General features: G+C 38.1%; 1 protein-coding gene across 1 annotated transcript in view; it reads right to left on the bottom strand.

The window, feature by feature from the left end:
* The window catches only part of LOC150091326 (tudor and KH domain-containing protein homolog), a 68,506-nt gene that overhangs the window by 24,395 nt on the left and 24,887 nt on the right, over positions 1–19,224 (bottom strand). The window contains exon 3 of the mRNA XM_090389997.1: positions 4,167–4,359. Coding sequence (XP_090246123.1) covers positions 4,167–4,359 — 193 coding nt within the window. The remainder of the gene's footprint in view (positions 1–4,166; positions 4,360–19,224) is intronic.

The raw sequence follows: 19,224 nt of genomic DNA, 5'->3' as shown, positions 1-19,224 counted from the left end.
GCCGCATAACTAGAAGCTTCATATAAGACATTGGACGTGTTTACCCTATTTCCCCGACCTGGTACTCTCCTGGACTTCATACCACTTACCTGCTGACAGGGCATGGCTTCTTCAGGAAGAAGCTACACGATTTTGGAATCTCGGACATAACGAATGTAATATATATGAAGACCTCCGTGGCCTGCTGCTTACCAAACTTCGCTCCATCCTTAGAAATCAGGACATAGTGGTGGAGGAAGAAGAAAACTATAAGGCTTTCACACTTTTCGCTCAAAATCTCTTCACGAGGCAAAGAGCACTTCCACCACCCTGAAACAAACTTCAGACTTTGGACCACCGATGGACACAAAGAACACAACTGGCCATTGACGGCCAGCTGAGTGACTACAGGACTTGAACACATGTGGTGGGGACAACCTACAGCAACTGAGTCCTAACTGGATGCGATCAAACACTGGGACCTAGATGTAGCTGGCCTGTCACGTGCAGGTGACGCATCCTGGCCCCTGCCGAGACTAAGTCCATCACCTGGAGAGTCAAAGTGAACGACTTCGATTGCAGCTTTGCTGCCAACTAGCCAAATGGCGACCCAAGTCCGACACCTTTCCGGGCCTGCTTTATCTCCTTTTCCCGGCAGGGGGACACCCCTGTCCCCTCCTCTCCCTGCAAAACCCACTTTTCCTCTGGTGTGGCATGGGCATGCCCACTGAACATTTGGGGGCCACCTTCTCTATCGGTCCCTTTCTTCTTTTTCTGCCCTCCAGCTTTCCTTCTCCCCACCCAAATCTGTCTACCTTCACAGCGCACAGCCCCACATGTCAAAATTGTAACTACACCAAAATTGCTTGCCTGACCCTTTCCGGCCAAAAATAAAACTCATCCAGCGTACAATCCCTTCTCGCTCTTAAGGCAAATCTCTATGACCAAACAAAAGCACCAACAGCGATTAAAGCAATTTTTTTTTTTTTTTTTTTTAAGGTCCTAGCCACTGAAATCTGAGGAAAGTAGATGGCAGGACCTGCCAGAGTACTGATTCCTCACTGGTAACACCTGGCTAGCCTCCACGTGGTGCAGTATGGGCAATGTCAGGTCCCATCAGGGGCCCGATGGCCAATAAGCCAGATGAACAATGGGCACAACAGACTACACTATATACGATCCACACACTTTAAACCTCTGGCTTGACAGGGTACTGTCACTCGATACAGAGAACACCACGGAGATGAGAGAAATCCCAGAAGCCACTAAACTCTCAACATACCAAATACTACACTTAATAAAGCGGAGTTGGGAGAAATCCCAGGTGCCATTTGACACGAACATACTACACTTAATAAAACAACACACTACTCACACTTCTGGCTTCCACAGATACTGTTTTACTGTACAGAGCATACAGCACAGCACAGCTGCGGGAAACCACCAGAGGTACCTCCAACCCATTCACTGCATTCTCCTCTGTTTGGCAAAAATTGCAACTAGGGTGCACCTCAACTGAAGAATAATAATAAGTTAAGGTGCCCAGAGAGTGCAACACAGAAAGAAAGAGCCACGCAAATGAAATGAAAGCCAGAGGAATGAATATGAGTGTAATTGTGTGAGAGAAAAAACACAATGTTACAGTTAATAATTTACTAGCACCTAGTCTTGGCTTCCCTAATCTACTTCATCTTAGTTTATGTATTAGTATATTAAGCTACATAACACACTGTTGCATTCTCTCCCTATGTGTGAGAAAGAAGATGGAGGGGGTGATATATATATATATATATATTTCCAAGTATAACAAAGCAAATATTAAATGTTATAATAAATATTAAGTAGTCACATAACCAATTAATGCCATCTAGGACGATTAAACATTACATCGGTCTGTATGAATATGAGTTAAGTTAATAATGGTAAGAGTTTTTTAAAGGTAAAATATGATATACTAGCTTATCAGGTAAACCATAAACCATGGCGGGTACCCAACGTGACCTGGAAAAAATCATGGCATAGATTGATTTTTTCCAGGTCACGTTGGGTACCCGCCATGGTTTATGGTTTACCTGATAAGCTAGTATATCATATTTTACCTTTAAAAAACTCTTACCATTATTAACTTAACTCATATATATATATATATATATATATATATATATATATATAAATTTAAAAAAAAAAATCATATAAAATCAGTATAAAATGTAAGAAAAAAAATCTATAAAACCATAATGAGAGCAGTGCATGAATGAAGATTGAGTGGAAGAATTGAATGTTTCCCCCACCTGGAATGACTAGTGGGCAGAAGGACCAGTATGGTATCCCTCCTACCCTAGCAGACACCACGGTATAGCTACTTAGCCAATGGGGTGTGGGATGCAGATACTGGCCAACTGGACTTATTATGAATTGGGAATGAGCAGCAAAAATGTGCTCCAACATAGGGATCCCTTTCCCTATGAACTTTCACTCCTATCACTTGGGTTGGTTGCTCTCTCATTCCCCCCCTCCCTTCCAACTTGGGAGTGAATAATCCCACTACCATCTGTCAATTCCCACCCCAAGAGCAGGATGGGCATCCTGCCCCCCCTCTTTCACTCAGACAGGCCTTCACTACTGCATTCCTCTGTTTTCCTACCACTTTTACCCCCTCCCATTTCCTCACTACTACCTGCTTTCTTTTTTTCTTCTTTTACTGGGCTCTCCCTGTCTCCCTACCACAGGGTTTGCCCCGCCGCCAGTGCTTTCATACTCCCTACTGCCTGCCCTGCCTCCTGATGGCTGGATGGTAAACTAGAGAATTTTGCGTGAAAACACAGGCCTTTAGACTGAGGCCGAATGAACAACATAACCAACACAACCCCACACGAATACTCACTAGCCTACACAAACCTGGCCTTTACAGAGTTTTGTATTCATCAGATTGCTTGATGTGGATTTGGGGGGCACCCCCAGAGCCACACTGTAAATAACACTATGTCCATTTCTTCCTCCACAAAGCGTTCCAAGACTGAATCATCTGGCACTTCCATCACCTTAACATCCATTTTTTTTCTGGAACACTAGGGAGTTTTTTGTTCTTTTCTATAGCAATTTCTTTTGTTACTGGTGGAGCATCAATATGGGAGTGGCTGCTGATTGATCTTTCTGTGTTCATTTTTGTGAGGTTAATAGGTAGCACTATAGGAGTGAATGACTTTTTTTCGTGGAATAGTCATTTGTTTCGGTTCCAATGGAACATCTCCCTGCTACCTTCTAAGCATAGGTATATTTGTTCATGGGTTTCACAACTTTTCTTGCCTCCTGATATATGTTCAGCTCTTCCCTAAGTCTTTGAATTTCTTTTCTTCTTTCCACTGGCATGTTCGCACAGTGCTCAGCGCACAGAGTAAGCACAGTGCTCTCCTTGACAGTTAATGCAGGTGGGTTTTGCAGCTGAACATGTAGTGTCCTGGTCGTTTGCACTTAAAGCACCTTAAAGGATTTGAGACAATTAATTAAAAGCTGGCTGTATTAATTGTCTGGATGCACCAGACAATGAAATAACATTAATATAGCCAGCTTTGACCTCATTATGAGACGGTGAATTAAAGGTCAGGAAGATGTTTCTAGTGGGATGTTGTTATTTGGTTTTAGGAGCATTAGCAACTAAGGCCATATTGTTCCGAGGATATGTGGTGGTCATTCCCTGACCTTTCCACATCCTCCTTATTTGGTAGTCACGGGCTCAAACCTCAGTCTAATCAAGAAGACTGTGCTACGCACTGGTGCTCCTGCCCACCTGGCTACGGAGGCACCCTTCTAGTGGGAACATAAAGATTCCCATTCTTAAGCATGAATGACACCGTGGGATGAGTTAAGTGTCTTCTGAACTGATGTGGTCGCCGAAGAGTATAAACAGAAAATTTCTTTATAAGAAAACCTGATTACATCTAAATTCGTAGTTTAAAATGCATGCACCAGCAAATTAAGAAAATTATAAAACATGAAAAAATATTAATCTAGTTTTGGCAAAACTGCTGATGTTATTATTCACTTATCCTCTATTTCAAATATTAATTACTAAATTTTTAACTAATAAGCTTATTTTGTTTATAAAAAATTCATATTAAACAAAATATACACACTTCAATGGAAACATATGAGTTTTCAATACACATAAGTTTGCCTTTATATCTTACTGGACTCTTTACACTAGAAAACTGTTTCTGTCGGAAAACTTCTTCCTCTGCCACCTTCTCATCAATCATTCCTATTGCCATGGCAATTTGGTCACGAGTACCTCTAATCGTTATTCGTTTTGGAGCATCTGGATTTCGTTCGTCTCCTGCACGATCAACAACTACCTTGGCTTTTGATACACCACATATGTGCCTTTAAAAAAAATCAGTTAGACATAAAATAAAGAAATATCAAGTGATGCATTTATTTTGTAATTTACTTTAATGAAGAGTATTAAATATAAACAAAAAAATAACATTAAATATAATCAAATATTAAGTCATGCATTTATTTTTATATTTTGGAAATAAACAAGGAATTACCTTTTATTCAGTGCGTAGGATTTCTTCTTTCCCAAATCTCCTTATATGAAGAAAATACGAAATGATACTTAAAACAAATTTACATAATTAAATTAATTTAAAACTAATAATGTATTCCTCACTATTGACACACGGACAGTCCAACACCCTAGGATCACAGCGGAGAACCCCACCCTGACCCCAGAAATATTATACCCACCCTTCCTTCAGTGAAGGAAGACATTTTTTTCATAAACGCAAAATTACAATACAAATAAAATGCTATTAAAATAAGATGAATAGTACAATAAAACCATGCAATTAAAATTCCTCAGTGGAATATCAATAAATTACTATTAAAATATGATGAGACAAAATAATTAAAAGATTCCACCCTTAAGCAGACTAAGACTGACTATTGTCATGTCCACAGGGTAGAATGAAACTAACAAAACAGGGGTATGTTGGGAATCTTATAAATAGGAGATTAGTCTTTGGTACGCATGTATTCGAAAGTCCACGAATCAGATATGAAGAAATGGTTGAGAACGTTGATAGAGTTTTTTTGTATTTTCATTTCTAAAGTCTCAGCAATCAATAACTTTGTATAATTATGTTGAATACTTAAAATTTTGGCTTCATTAAACAGGAATGTATGGTTTTCATTTATCGCATGGAATGCTAGTTCCGATGCGTTCGCACGTGATGCACGAACTGATGCTTCATGTTGCCTAACCTAGAGTTTAAAATACATCTGGTGGATCCAATGTAAGACGAATCACAATCCTTGCAAGAAATGTGGTAGACAAGGTCATGTGTTAGTCTGGAAGTTGATAATACCATGTGATTTTTAAGTGTGGCATATAATTTACGGACCGGTTTTGTTACTATTTGCATTTCAGTACCTCTGAAGAGGTTGATAATGTCTGTACCAGTGTTCAACATACGGCATTGAAATAAAATATTTTTTACTAATCCTGTCATTATGTCTGTTATTGATTATTTTGTCTTCCACTTCTAATTTAATGCTATTGATAGAGGTAATCAGGTATCCTCTATTTAAGAACCTATTCGTCAGTTCTAAACCGGTGCTTAAATGCATTCAAATATTCTTCCACACAACGTGCCCTACAGATAGAAATAGAAGAACTGACAAATAGATTCTTAAATAGAGGATACCCGATTACCTCTATCAACAGCACTAAATTAGAAGTGGAAGACAAAATAATCAATAACAGACATAATGACAAGATTAGTAAAAAATATTTTATTTCGATGGCATATATTGAATACTGAAACAGACAAATTATCAACCTCTTCAGAGGTACTGAAATGCAAATAGCAGCAAAACCGGTCCGTAAATTATATGCCACACTTAAAAATCACACGGTATTATCAACTTCCGGACTAACACATGACCTTGTCTACCACATTTCTTGCAAGGATTGTGATTCATCTTACATTGGATCCACCAGATGTATTTTAAACTCTAGGGTTAGGCAACATGAAGCATCAGTTCGTGCATCACGTGCGAACTCATCGTAACTAGCATTCCATGAGATAAATGAAAACCATACATTCCTGTTTAATGAAGCCAAAATTTTAAGTATTCAATATAATTATACAAAGTTATTGATTGCTGAGACTTTAGAAATGAAAATACAAAAAAACTCTATCAACATTCTTCAACCATTTCTCATATCTGATTCGTGGACTTTCGAATACATGCGTACCAAAGACTAATCTCCTATTTATAGGATTCCCAACATACCCCTGTTTCATTAGTTTCATTCTACCCATTTGGACATGACAATAGTCGAAAAGTCTTAGGGTGGAATCTTTTAATTATTTTGTCTCATCATATTTTAATAGTAGTTTATTGATATTCCAGTGAGGAATTTTAATTGCATGGTTTTATTGTACTTTCATCTTAATTTAATAGCATTTTATTTGTATTGTAATTTTGCGTTTATGAAAAAAAATGTCTTCCTTCACTGAAGAAAGGGGGGGTATATTTCTGGGGTCAGGGTGGGGTTCTCCGCTGTGATCCTGGGGTGTTGAACTGTCCGTGTATCAATAGTGAGGAATACATTATGAGTTTTAAATTAATTTAATTATGTAAATTTGTTTTAAGTATCATTTTTTATTTTATTCGTATAAGGAGATTTGGGAAAGAAGAAATCCTATGCACTGAATAAAAGGTAATTCCTTGTTTATTTCCAAAATATTAATAGAACGTAGGAAAAATTGAGCATATGTAAGCTCTCATTTATATAGTTTATTTTAATAAAGAGTAAACTAATAATTTGAAATTCACAGCTTGCTTTCTTCCTTATTATTCCATTTTTGTTATGTCTATAAATGCACATTCGTGATTGTTATTATTTATATAGTGCATTTGCATTAAAGTCATAATGTGTGTGTTCACAGGCCAATTTGCATGCTGAGCAGGCTAAAACAAAACCTGGAATAACTCACAGAAAAGAAACCCTGCTCATTCTTCAGAAATAAGTTCAGAAATAACTAAATGCCCTACTGAAAAAGCCTTTAAGAATTCTCGCAGTCTCCAACGGGATTCAAACTCTGACCTCTCCAAACAAGTAACAAACCACTGTACTGTTATGGAGGATCATACATCCATCAGATACTCTGTATAGAATTTCAGGTAATAACAACATGGATTGCAGAATTTCATAATTTGGGATAAATTTTACATTTACTGAGCACAGATTTAACGTTAAGAAAAGAAAAATCCTACATTAAAACGCTGAACTGAGAGGGAAAAAAATTGTCTACGGGATGTCCTACAATGGAAACTATGCATACCCAATGCTGGATGGAACTTTCTAAGAGTGCAATGGTTCTTGTAGTGAATGAATGATACCAGTTATCATGAAGATGACTTTCTGGTTGGATTTTCTTGGTTTATAATGAATATTAAATTGTCCTATACATCATTATGTTATATTATACTTGTTCTTTTGTCATTAAAGTTATGAAAAGTAGACCATTCTCATCCTCTCATCCCCCCCCGCCATACACAACAGGATTTACAGTGCCTGGTAAATGCAATAATCTTAATACTCACAACAGAAAATATGCCACCTTTGCAAATTGCCTTGATACTGCACCAAAGCAATTTGCCTTATACCCACAACAAGCAAAGTATAAATTAGACTTGATTTTTTTTTGGAAGGGGAGTTGGTTACCATAGTGCACAGATTTTTAATGAAGACATGCGATTTTATAACATTTGTTGTGCTTCTTTATTATTAATATTATTTTAATGAAAGAAAGGCAGATCACAGAAAAATCCAGAATAGAGGTTTTTAAGATAATCAAAATATTTTAACATGGATTAAGAAAAATCAATGATTCAGAACTGTCTAGAGCAGCAATTTTCAAAGTGTTCTGTAGAACTTTGGGGTTTCAGAAAAAAGGTGATCCCAGACATTTAGCAAATGTTCCATTAATTTTCTAGTATTGATTTTTTATTTCATTTATATACATGTGTATTGATTTTTAATTGGTTAAATATTACCGTTTATAAATATAAGGATTCTGTGTGAGATTTTGAAATGGTTTCACAACAGAAAAAAGTTTGAAAAGTCCTGGTATATGGTAACTTATTTCTGTGTCTATTACTCAGTTCACCAGCATTTAAGGAACTGGTGGTGGATATTCATGATTATAGCTATTTGTGCAGAGCAAGGTAGAATGAGGTGCACTATCATCGACAAAACTGCACACAGAATTTGAGGTCACTGGGGGAAATGTCATTAATGTGTGGGAATGAAAGAGCAATCAAAAAAAAAAGAAAAGAACCTTGAGAAGCTTTAGCATTAGTTAAGAGGTTAGAAAACATTGTCATATGTCATCACATTCAGTATCTGGTCAGAAAATCGGTTAACTAATTGCAAAAAACAGGCAATAAAATAAAACCTATGCCAAACAAACAAAAGCCTCGATAAAAAGGAGGAAACTACACCAAACTTTCCGAGGAATTTATCAAAAGATGTATAGGATAAGCCATGTTACATCACAAGTGGACTGACTCTGATAGAATCCATTATTGGTGATCATTAATCAGATGGAGAGTGCCAAGAAAGTGCTAAGTTGGCATATGATGGATTTTTCATTTCTTTGGAAAGAGTACAGGCAACTCTTTCCAAAGAAACTAAGCTGCTTAGAATCAAGCATCCTAGTTAATCTTTACTCGTCTGGACCTCAATTGGTCATTCCTAATTTTACACAGTTCATAAGTTTTTATACCAGTTTTTTTTTGGATTCTTAAAATTTTCTAACATTTAATTTAAGAGGAGTCTAGAGAGGCTCCAAAACATTTGTCTCTCATGTGCTCGAATTAATGTTCGAGGAATTTTCCTAGTGTAACCTTTAAATTTTATTAAACTAGTTAAGCATAATTTATGAGAGTCTGCACGTTCACATCGACTTTAAGAGTTAACTATTGAGTGCAAGTTGTAAAGCAGGATCAAAAAAAAGTTCCTGGAATGAATTTTTATTTACACATATAATATTTACAGAATAACTTACATTTTTTTATTAGTTACACATAACTGTAAAAACACCTCTTAGAAGTTCTTTTTAGGTGTATTAGCACAAATGCATAATACACCTATTGTCGTCACCTTGTACATCTCTCCTCTCTCTCTCTCTCTCTCTGTTTGTAATATCTTGCCTCATAGCGAATAGGTTTTCATGAAATTTTATATTTGTTGAGTTTTTACCATATTTCATTATAATCGAACCAATAGAAATGTGGAAATTATTACTTATTTTTTCATACATATCACATAGGCAATCCACATACCATATATTGTAGCCGAATCACTGATATTATGTTTGTTGTCATGCATTGGCTGGAGGAATGAATGGGCAATGTGGCAGATACGCTGAAATGAAATGTTCTCAATTTGCATGTAAAAGTCATTTCTTTTTGTTTTTTTTTGCTATTTGCTAACACATCTGAAATGTAATGCACTGTTTACATCAACTAACTTGTTTGAAAATTCCTCTGATGCATGTTGCCTTAGGTATTACTGCTTCACCAGAAAATTCAACAAGTTCTTCTGTTCAAGGGGGACCAGAAAATTTACAATATAAGGTCAGGTGAATAAAAAAAGGATGCTGTAAGGCAGTTACAGTGTTTAGAAAGATATTCAGTAATTACTGTGGCACAATCAGCAGAATTGTCATGGAGTAATTTCCAAATTTTTGTTACTCACAATCACAACAATATCCAATTCTTAGGCATAATGTCTCACACCAAATTGACATTCCAGAAACATTTACTGCAAACACGAACTCTCTTGTAAAAAAGCTGAACATACTTAAAATCATCTTGACCATGACAGGGGGAGCTATAGGTGGAGTAGAGTATAGCTGATCACTATACTCTACTCCACTCCACCTATAGTGAGCTTTGATCAGATCTAGATTAGATTATGCAGTCCCCTTCTTGAAAAAATCTGTTAGCATGTCCCAAAACCAGTACAACAGCCCACTCAGGATTGCTCTTGGGACATTCAGGACATTGCTTATCATCCTATCTGGTCACACCTCTATTATTCTCAATGGATAAATTTTATAAATAAACCTTATGAAAATAAACCTACAGGAACCCACTCACTGCTTGGAATAATGTTATTGGTGGCACTCCCACAGTTCACCGTTGGTCCCATTTGTTTTCAATATTTAATGATACTTATGAAGATATATCAGGATTAATGTCTATTTTGCAAATGATACAAAGGATGGTGGGATGGTTAATGGCAATAATTGAGGTATGCTACTGCAACAAGATCTACTAAAATTTGGCAGAGGGGCTGAGTAGTAATTGAAGTTTAACCTTGACACCTGCACATGGAGGGCAGATATCAGACCAACTGTGTGGTACATTACTGAGGATATTAGAAAATGAAAGAAACCTCTGGATAATTGTGCTTGTTTGTTTTGATTTTATTGGCGCATTAGCTACTAAGGCTATAATGCGCCAAGAACAGGACATATAAAAAAAAATTTTTAAACTTTCAGTGACCTAATTAATTAGGTCACTATGTCAAAATGTATAACCAATGTATAAAATGTATAAAAGAAAAATGTAAATTTTAAATACAATTAAAAACCTCTATTGATTTAAAATAGCTAAAAACAGCAGACACGTTGTGATTGTCGGATAAAATCTGACTGAGTGTATAAGGCGGAGTCAGATGATTAAAAGCGGTAAAACGGGTGCTGCTAAAATCTGGACAGTCAATTAAAAGGTGTCTGATCATTAAAATTGTGCCACGGGACACACACATAGGAGGGTCATCAGCCCTCAGCAAAAATGAATGAGTCAAATGGCTATGTCCTATGTGGGTCCGGGCGAGAACAACTTCCTCTTTACGATTCCTGCGCAGACTAGACTGCCGGTTCAATTACAGGCTTTATACGATATAATTTATTCGTAGTCTGTCGATTCCACAAATCCTGCCATTGGGAATGTATCTTTTGGTGTATTATTTGCCTGTAGTCTGTATAGGGGACTAACAGGCAGCAATTATTATTGGGAACTGCTGATTTGGCTGCAGTGTCAGCCAAATCATTTCCCCTAATCCCAATGTGGCTGGGAATCCAGCAGAAGCGGATATCATATTCACGTTCATGGAGAAAGTGAATCTTCTGCTGAATGCTAAACAGAACTGGATGAAAATTATATCTCACAGTTATTAAAGCCTGTAACACGCTGAGAGAGTCGGAATATAAAATGAACCATTGGTATTGGCATTCACTAATGTGATCCAAGGCTAACTCTATAGCGTGCAGCTCTGCAGTAAATATGCTCCATTCAGAGGGAATCTGCTCCGATGTAGTGGTGTCTGTAAAGACAGCAGCAGATCCCACATATGATTCCGACTTCGAGCTGTCTGTGTAAACTGGCGCGAAGTCAGAATGTTCAGCTCAGTGTGCTGAATAAAGCTGCAGGTAGACAGACGATGGAGTGTCTGACTTTCCCCAATTTCTAAGGGACAAGTCACATGCCGGAACATGAGCATGCCAGGGTGGAAGGGGTTGCTTCGGTGTTTGAGCAAATTTGTCTACCTTGATATTAAGTTCTTTGAGTAGCTCTTGGTGCAATCAGACTGAAGTTCTCTGAACAGTGCAGATGGATTGTTAGGACAACTCACAGGGTTTTGCCAATGATATAAAGGATTTTTGCCAGCAGGGATAAGGAGATGATTATCTCATTGTACGAGGCAATATTTGCACAATGACTTGTCCAAACCTATAGGTTGGACATGTCATTTTAGTCAGGAAGAGGATATGTTGAATTGGGTGCAGAGGAGAGCAGTGAGAAAGGTACTCCTAATAAAAAAGACTTCATTTCTGCAAATTGCACCTCAAGGAAACTGTGTACCTATGAAATCTTATTGCAGTGTTTAAGACTTTGAATAAGCTCAACATGAATACAATCTATCTTATCCATTTTACTCAGATAAAACCATAAATGGGCATACATTTAAATTAAGGAAGAATTGTTGCAGATTAGATGTGCAGAAATTTGCCTTCTTCAATTGTAAGTAGTTGACTGTTGGAACAAACTTCCATCTGGTGTTGTGGATTTGTGTAGTTGGAACAAATTTAAGGAAAAATTAGACAAATTGTTAAGAAGGAATGGCAGCTGGTGTGGGTTTTTTTTTTTTTTTGGCTGATAAGCTTCATAGGCTTCATAGGCTTTTATAGGCTTTAAAAAAGTCACATAATTATGTAGTAGTAGTAGTGGCATGTGATGCAAGAAAGCAAGTGTATGAGCTTATGCAGCATCAGCTAAAAAAAAAAAAAAATACCACACCATTCCCTCCAAATGCCTGTCCAGTTCCTCCTTAAATTTATTCAACCTATACAATGACAGATGGAAGTTTGTTCCAGCAATTAACCATCCGCTGGCTAAAGGCAAATTTCCGCACATCTATTCTAAATCTGTCTTTTCTTAATTTGAATTTATGCCCCCTTAGGTTCGTAATCTGACCAAGTGGAAGGATCCCATCTGAATTCAGCATGCTCAACCCATTCAAGGCCTTGTTGAATGAAATTGAGAATCAGTACAGCTGAATTAGAATTTTGTGCTTTTGATGGAATATGTATTGCATGCTATTCAGGTAAAGGCATATAATAAATTTATGCAAAATCTTTTTGCCCTACACTGCTCTTATTTTAAATTATCCTCACCTAGAAAGAATGGGCCAGTTTATCTAAAAATTTGGATTCATAACTGTATATGGAGGTAAATGATTAGATGTTAAGCTGTTCATCACAGTAGAAATGTTCAGTAAGGTGTCACCCTGACATTAGAATTTGAATGCACTATAAAAATGTATAAACATTATCAGGCAACAAAGTAGCGATGTCTAATTGTGTGCATTTTTGATATGTGAAACGTATTGTTAACTACTGCTGACAGGCTTTGAAAAGGATCAGATCACTGAGTCATCAGATTCTGGACGGTCAACATAGCAAATCATCAATTTTGTGGTTATAATGCCTAAATATATGGATATCAAAGATTGAATAAATGAAGGCACTTAAAAATGTTTTCAGAACTGGTGGCATCAAAAGTGGAAGACTGATGGCTCTGCCAAGTGGCAACAAGACACATCTGTTACTATTCACCAGACTGACAACATTTCAATTATTATCCCAGTATGTGTGTTTCAGGGAGCATGATTACCATATTACTGAGGAAAGTAGAGATACAGTCTCACAATCTATAGCTTCACCTGACACCGATGCCAACCCATCATCATCATCAGTTGCTGCAGTGATAAAGGGAGAGCACACCTTGGGAATAGGAATGTCACTCTACAATTTATAGTGACAAATCTTGTTTATTTAATATCAATTGATGGCAAATGTGTGTATGAATACACACATTCGCTAAGGAGGTGATTATCCCTTTGAATAAGGATATGGTTAGGCCGCATTTTGAGTACTGTATATAGATCTGGAGGCCTCACTTTAGGAAGGATGCAGATTTGCTGGAATGAGTGCAGAGAATTGCAATCAGATTCAGTTCTGCAAACTGCAGTGTTGAGACCAGATACCTGCAGGAAGATCTGATTGAGGTGTTTACAGCTTGAATGGATTAAGTAAGCTGAGTGTTAATGGCATTCTTCCACTTGCTGAGACTACACATGAGGGAGCATAAATTCAAGTTTAAGAAGGATGGTTGTAGTATGGTGCTTAGGGGGGGGGGGGGGAACCGGCATTCTGTGTGTTATCAGACATTCAGTCTAAAACACTGATGGATCCAATAAACTTTCTATTTTAGAAGATTTAAGAGGAGTCCAGTTGGCCTGCCTCCCTAAAATCCACTCATGCACACCTCATTGGTAAGCCCTGTTATGTCACTTTAGTAGCAACAAATGTGTAGAGTGGTTCTCTTCAAGATGCCTGGCCAGTGTGAAGAGAAAAAGACCAAACCTTCCACAACTTTATGACAACATGATGAAACAAATGGTCCACAATCCCCAGCAGCTTTCACTCTCCCTCTTACAGCAGCGTGAGGATCGGAGTGGAAGCAGAGAGTGATAAGAATCTCTGGGTATGACCAGGCTGCCATGCACAGAAACTGAACTTGGCCTGTTAAAATGTAAGATTGCTCACCAGTGAAGAGAGAATATTAGAGCTGAAAAAGAAATTAGAAAATGTGAATTGGAATATCATCAGCTTGGCTGAAACAACAAGAAGAAATGAAGGTGGAGTTGGCTTTTTAGTCCATAAAGATATAAAAAAAAACATTTTGGAATTCAAAAGTACATCACCAAGGGTGTCAAGATTACTAACTCAGGATTTCTAGGAGGTACAAACTAAAGATTATAATGATATATGCACCAACATCGAGCCATGATGTAGAAGAGGATGAAGAAATGTACACCAAAATTGAGACTTCTAGATGAACAAAAAACTCACTACACCATCATTATGGGGGACTGCGATGCTATGGCTGGAAAGAAACAAAAGAGTGCAGAAAGGGAAACTACAGGAAATTTTGGAATTGGTGAAAGAAATGAAAGAATTGTGGAATTTGCAGAATCTCAAGGAATGTCAGTAACGAACACTTTTTTCAAGAAAAGGGTGAACAGAAAGTGTACATGGAAAAGCAGAAATGGATTAATAACTAATGAAACTGATTTCATCCTCACTAACAGAAGATACATTGTGAACGATGTTACTTACTATGGAAGTGACCATAGAATGGCAAGATGCACACTTGATATAGATGTAAGAAAAGAAAGGAAAAAAACTGACTCGAGTAAATAATACGAAGGTCTTTGAGATAACAGAAGATGAAAAAAAGCAGTATGTACTGGAACTTAAGAACAAGTCTGAGCTTCAGAAGACCTTAGAGGAACAAGATATCGATGATGAATACAACAATTTTCTGAAAGTGATAAAGCCCAAGAAACCTGCAGGTAAAAAGAAATCCAAAGAAGAAAAAAGGTAATCAAGAAACACTTGTCATAATGGACCAAAGAGGACAAATGAAGAGCAAGATAAACACTGACAAGACAAAATTGAGTATACTGAGTTAGCAAAGCCATTAGAAAGAGACTAAGAGAGGACATAAGATTTAACGCAAGGAAAGTAGAACAAGCGTTAAGGGAAAACAAAGGACTTAAATCAGCAGTCATGAGCAGTAATACAGAAACACAAATGATACTAAATCTGAAGAATAGTGATGGTGCTTATAAAGAGCAGAGAAAACTTAATTCAAATAGCATTATACTACTATAAAGTATTATATAAGGAACAAGGGAATGATGCCAGCAATGGGGAAGATGGATCACAAATTTGCAACATACGACATACCCAATAGCCTTCCTGACGAGGTAGAACATGCAATGAAGAAATTGAAGAATCAAAAAGCCTCGGATGAAGATGAAAGTTACTGTAAACTTTTAAAATTGGGAGGAAGAGACATGACAACTGGCAAGACTTCACAAAATACATTAGGAAAGGCGTGATGTCTAAGGAGTGGAATAATGCAATCATAATTTTGCTGCATAAGTAAGGAGACAAATCAGAAAGCTTGCCGTCCCACATCTACAAGTCATTCAAAAGGATCATTGCTATCAAATTAGAAAGAATACTTAATAAGAATCAACCGAAAGAGCAAGTTGGCTTTAGGACAGGATTCTCAACTATGGATCAAGTTTATGTAATATCACAGCTAATGGAGAAAGCAAATGAATATAACACGCCATTATGCCTGGCATTTGATTCCATACAGAATAAGGCAATGTTTCAGGCACTGGAAAGACAAGGCATAGACACCCCATATATGAGAATGCTACCAACATTATTAGACTAGATAAAGACAGTAGCAAATTTAAAATTGAGAAAGGAGTTCGACAAGGAGACAATATCTCCAAAGTTGTTTACTGCTGCCCTTGATGAAGTTTTGAGAAGATTGGACTGGTCACAGAAAGGAGCCAATGTGAATGGAGAGTATCTAAATCATTTACGATTTGCAGATGACATTGTAATCATAAGCCATGATCCCGAAGAATTAGAGGAAAATCTTAATCAGTTATGCAGAATTAGTAAAGATTTCAGACTAAAGATGAATATGACTAAAAACACAAAAGTAATGATGATCAAGTTTGCCACAGAAAGGGATATATCATTGAAGGAGTAGAGATTGGAAAGGTGGATTCATATACTTATCTTGAACAAGTCATTAACTATAATGATAAATGGCTGGATTTCAAGAGAAGAATAAATTTCGGATGGATAGCATTCAGGACATATAGTCACATACTGAGGAGCAATATCCCAATTTGTCTGAGAAGTAAAATAATGCACCAATGTTGGTTGGTTGATATGTTGTTTAGTGGCACAAGGGCAGCTAAGGCCATATTGTGCCTAATGAACCAATGTATACTCCCCACCGTGACTTATAGAAGTGAAACTGAAATCATGACTCAGACCAGAGCAGCAAAGCAAAAGGCTCAAACTAGTGGAAGTCCTGTGGCTCAGAGAACTGAGGGAGGGGGAGCGGTTGTCATCTGAATCACAGTCTATTGAAATGCATTGCCTGTTTGATGTTTATGGAGCCATCAGGAACGGGACATGATATTGCCAAGGGGAATGTCTTTGTATGTGCGCGATGTAAGGAGTGCGAGGAAATCAGGCGCCATCTCGACATTGTTATGGGCTAATATGAGAGCTTGAAAGACAGGGTGGATGCCCTCGAAGGATTTAAATTGAGGGGCCCATCAAGCTCTCAGCTGCCCACATCAATGCCAGAGCTTGCACTTGAACATCACGTTAACACAGCAGCAACCCCAAAGGCTGAATGCGTTGGTCCCAAAAGGAACTAGTTGTTGTAAATGACTCTATTGTCAGGGAAACATGGAACATATTGTGCAAAAAGGATAGATGGAACAGGACCAGGGTATGTCTGCCAGGGGCAAAGGTTGATGACGTTGTAGGGCAGATTTAAGGGCACAAAGGGTGATATTGTTGTACATGTTGGCACTAATGATATTAAGAGTAGGAGACTGGCAGAATTACTTAACAAGTACAAGATAATGCTGAAAAAAAAAGACCAATCATACTTCATGATGAAAGAGATTAGAGGGGGGGAGGTTGCCAGAGCTTTGCCCTGGAGACTAAATACGGATACCACCACTTCAAGCCTCCAATAAGCAAAGTAGTGACATTTCACCAATTGATGTGTCATCAACCACCTATTATTACCTGGTAAACAGAGGGGTGGCATTCCTCTATGTGGTGTGGGCACCGCACCTTGACCCTGCTTACATTGGTTCACACCTGGGTGGTTACCTCTGGTATACTAGGTGCCATTATTTCTGGAATTGCACATGGGAGTTATATCCTACAACAGTCTCACATTCGTGAGAAGAGAAGAGAAGAGGATTTGGCTGTGATGGACTGACTGAACTTTGCTGATTTAGGTCCATTTAATTTGAGTGTCACCCAAATATCAGTTCCATCAGCACTTTAGACTCCCAGGTAGGAAGCCCAGCTTGGCATACTTGAATGTCTGTGACAGCCTCAAGGACCAAATAATAACATACCATGGGTTTTGTTGATGTCAGCAAATAATGCTTTGGAAGCAAAAACTCCCTAACCTTAAGCATCCACTGATTTTATGCAAGCAAGCTTGTCATGCATAGAACCCATCAAAAATAATATGTAATGACAAAATCAAATGTTCAAATCCTAAATTGTGTTCTCCAACTCCTTATTTCTAGAGTAACAGAAGAGTAATTCTTCCTAAAAAACTGTTTACATGTTTTTTTTTTTAATGTTAGAAACAAATTGGCATTAAGAGTAAAGTACTGTGGCCACTTAGTTTTTTTGAAGGATTAATTACTGATGTCTAGCTAGTTAAAGTTGCCTGCTAACACTGTGATGTACCATAACTTGCATATAACTGATGAACTTTTTGTAAATTATCTTTATGTTTCTTTTCCAGTTGTTGTGCAAATTATTAAGAACAGTGATTCTCAAACTATTTGTGGTTAAGGACCAGTTTCTTTTATTTCCAATTCGTCATGGACTGGTAACAAACAGTTTGCAGACCGGTCCACAGACTACACTTTGAGTAGCACTGATTTAGAATGTTCTATTTTGTGAAACGGTCAATATCCCACAGAAATGACAAGTTTCTGGATCTGTGCATTCAAGAAAGGAAATCCCAATACTAAGTACAGATATATTTTTGGTTATCTAAGAAATACAAAATACTCTCTTGTGAATAATGCAGGTGGGGTGGGGGATGCACAGTGATTGAAATTTTGTGGTTTATAAGTCATTGTTAATTCATTTGTCCTGTACCTTACTTCTTCTTCTTCTTCTTTGGTCCTTAGCTGGCAGCTGGGGGAGGCGGTTGGCCACGCAACCAGTATGCTGCTGTAGGTGCCGCAGGGTTTCGGACTTGCTCTGTGATGTTCCTCCATACCTTACGATCCATGGCTTCAGTCCTGGCCTGGTTAAGGTCGAGATGTCGGCTCTTCAAGTCATCTTCCACTTGCTTGGCCCACGTTTTCCTAGGCGCGGTCCGTTGGATGCTCCATTGGGTGGGTCGTTGTCTCCAAAGGAGTGTGGATGGTATTCTGTTCGTGCCCATTCTACATACATGGCCAAACCATCTGAGCCTTCGCTTCTGGATTTGGTCGGCAATGATTGGTTGCTGTTGGCATCTGGCGCGGATGGTATCATTAGTGATGCGGTCGCGAAGAGAGATGCCCAAGATCTGCCGCAGGCATCGCATTTGGAATACCTCAAGTTTGTTCAAATCTAACTTGAGACAAATCCATGTTTCCGATCCGTAAAGAAGAATGGGCAGGATCAAAGTCCGGAAGAGTCGGATTTTAGTCTTTGTGGAAATGTTGGTCCTCTTCCACAGACACCATTTGAGCGAGGCGAACGCAGTGGCCGCCTGTCCAATTCTGCTGTGGATTTCCATGGTGGATGCAACTTTCTTCTCCTGGACCAGCGACCCAAGGTATTTAAAGTCCTGCACTTGCTCGATCTGGACGCCTTCGAGATAGATGGTGGCTTGCGACCCATCTGTTGTCAGGGCCTTTGTCTTACCAGCATTGATCTTCAAACCGTATGGCCGGGCAATGCGGGCAATGTCGTAGAGGATGTCCGTGGCTTCAGCGTCGTTACCGGCAAGGAT

The sequence above is a fragment of the Mastigoproctus giganteus genome, chromosome 1 (assembly GCF_048544385.1).
Source record: "Mastigoproctus giganteus isolate SK-2022 chromosome 1, ASM4854438v1, whole genome shotgun sequence".
In the NCBI taxonomy this organism is placed as follows: domain Eukaryota; kingdom Metazoa; phylum Arthropoda; class Arachnida; order Uropygi; family Thelyphonidae; genus Mastigoproctus; species Mastigoproctus giganteus.
Note: the sequence above shows the minus strand (reverse complement) of the source record. Positions and strands in the feature narration are given on the sequence as shown.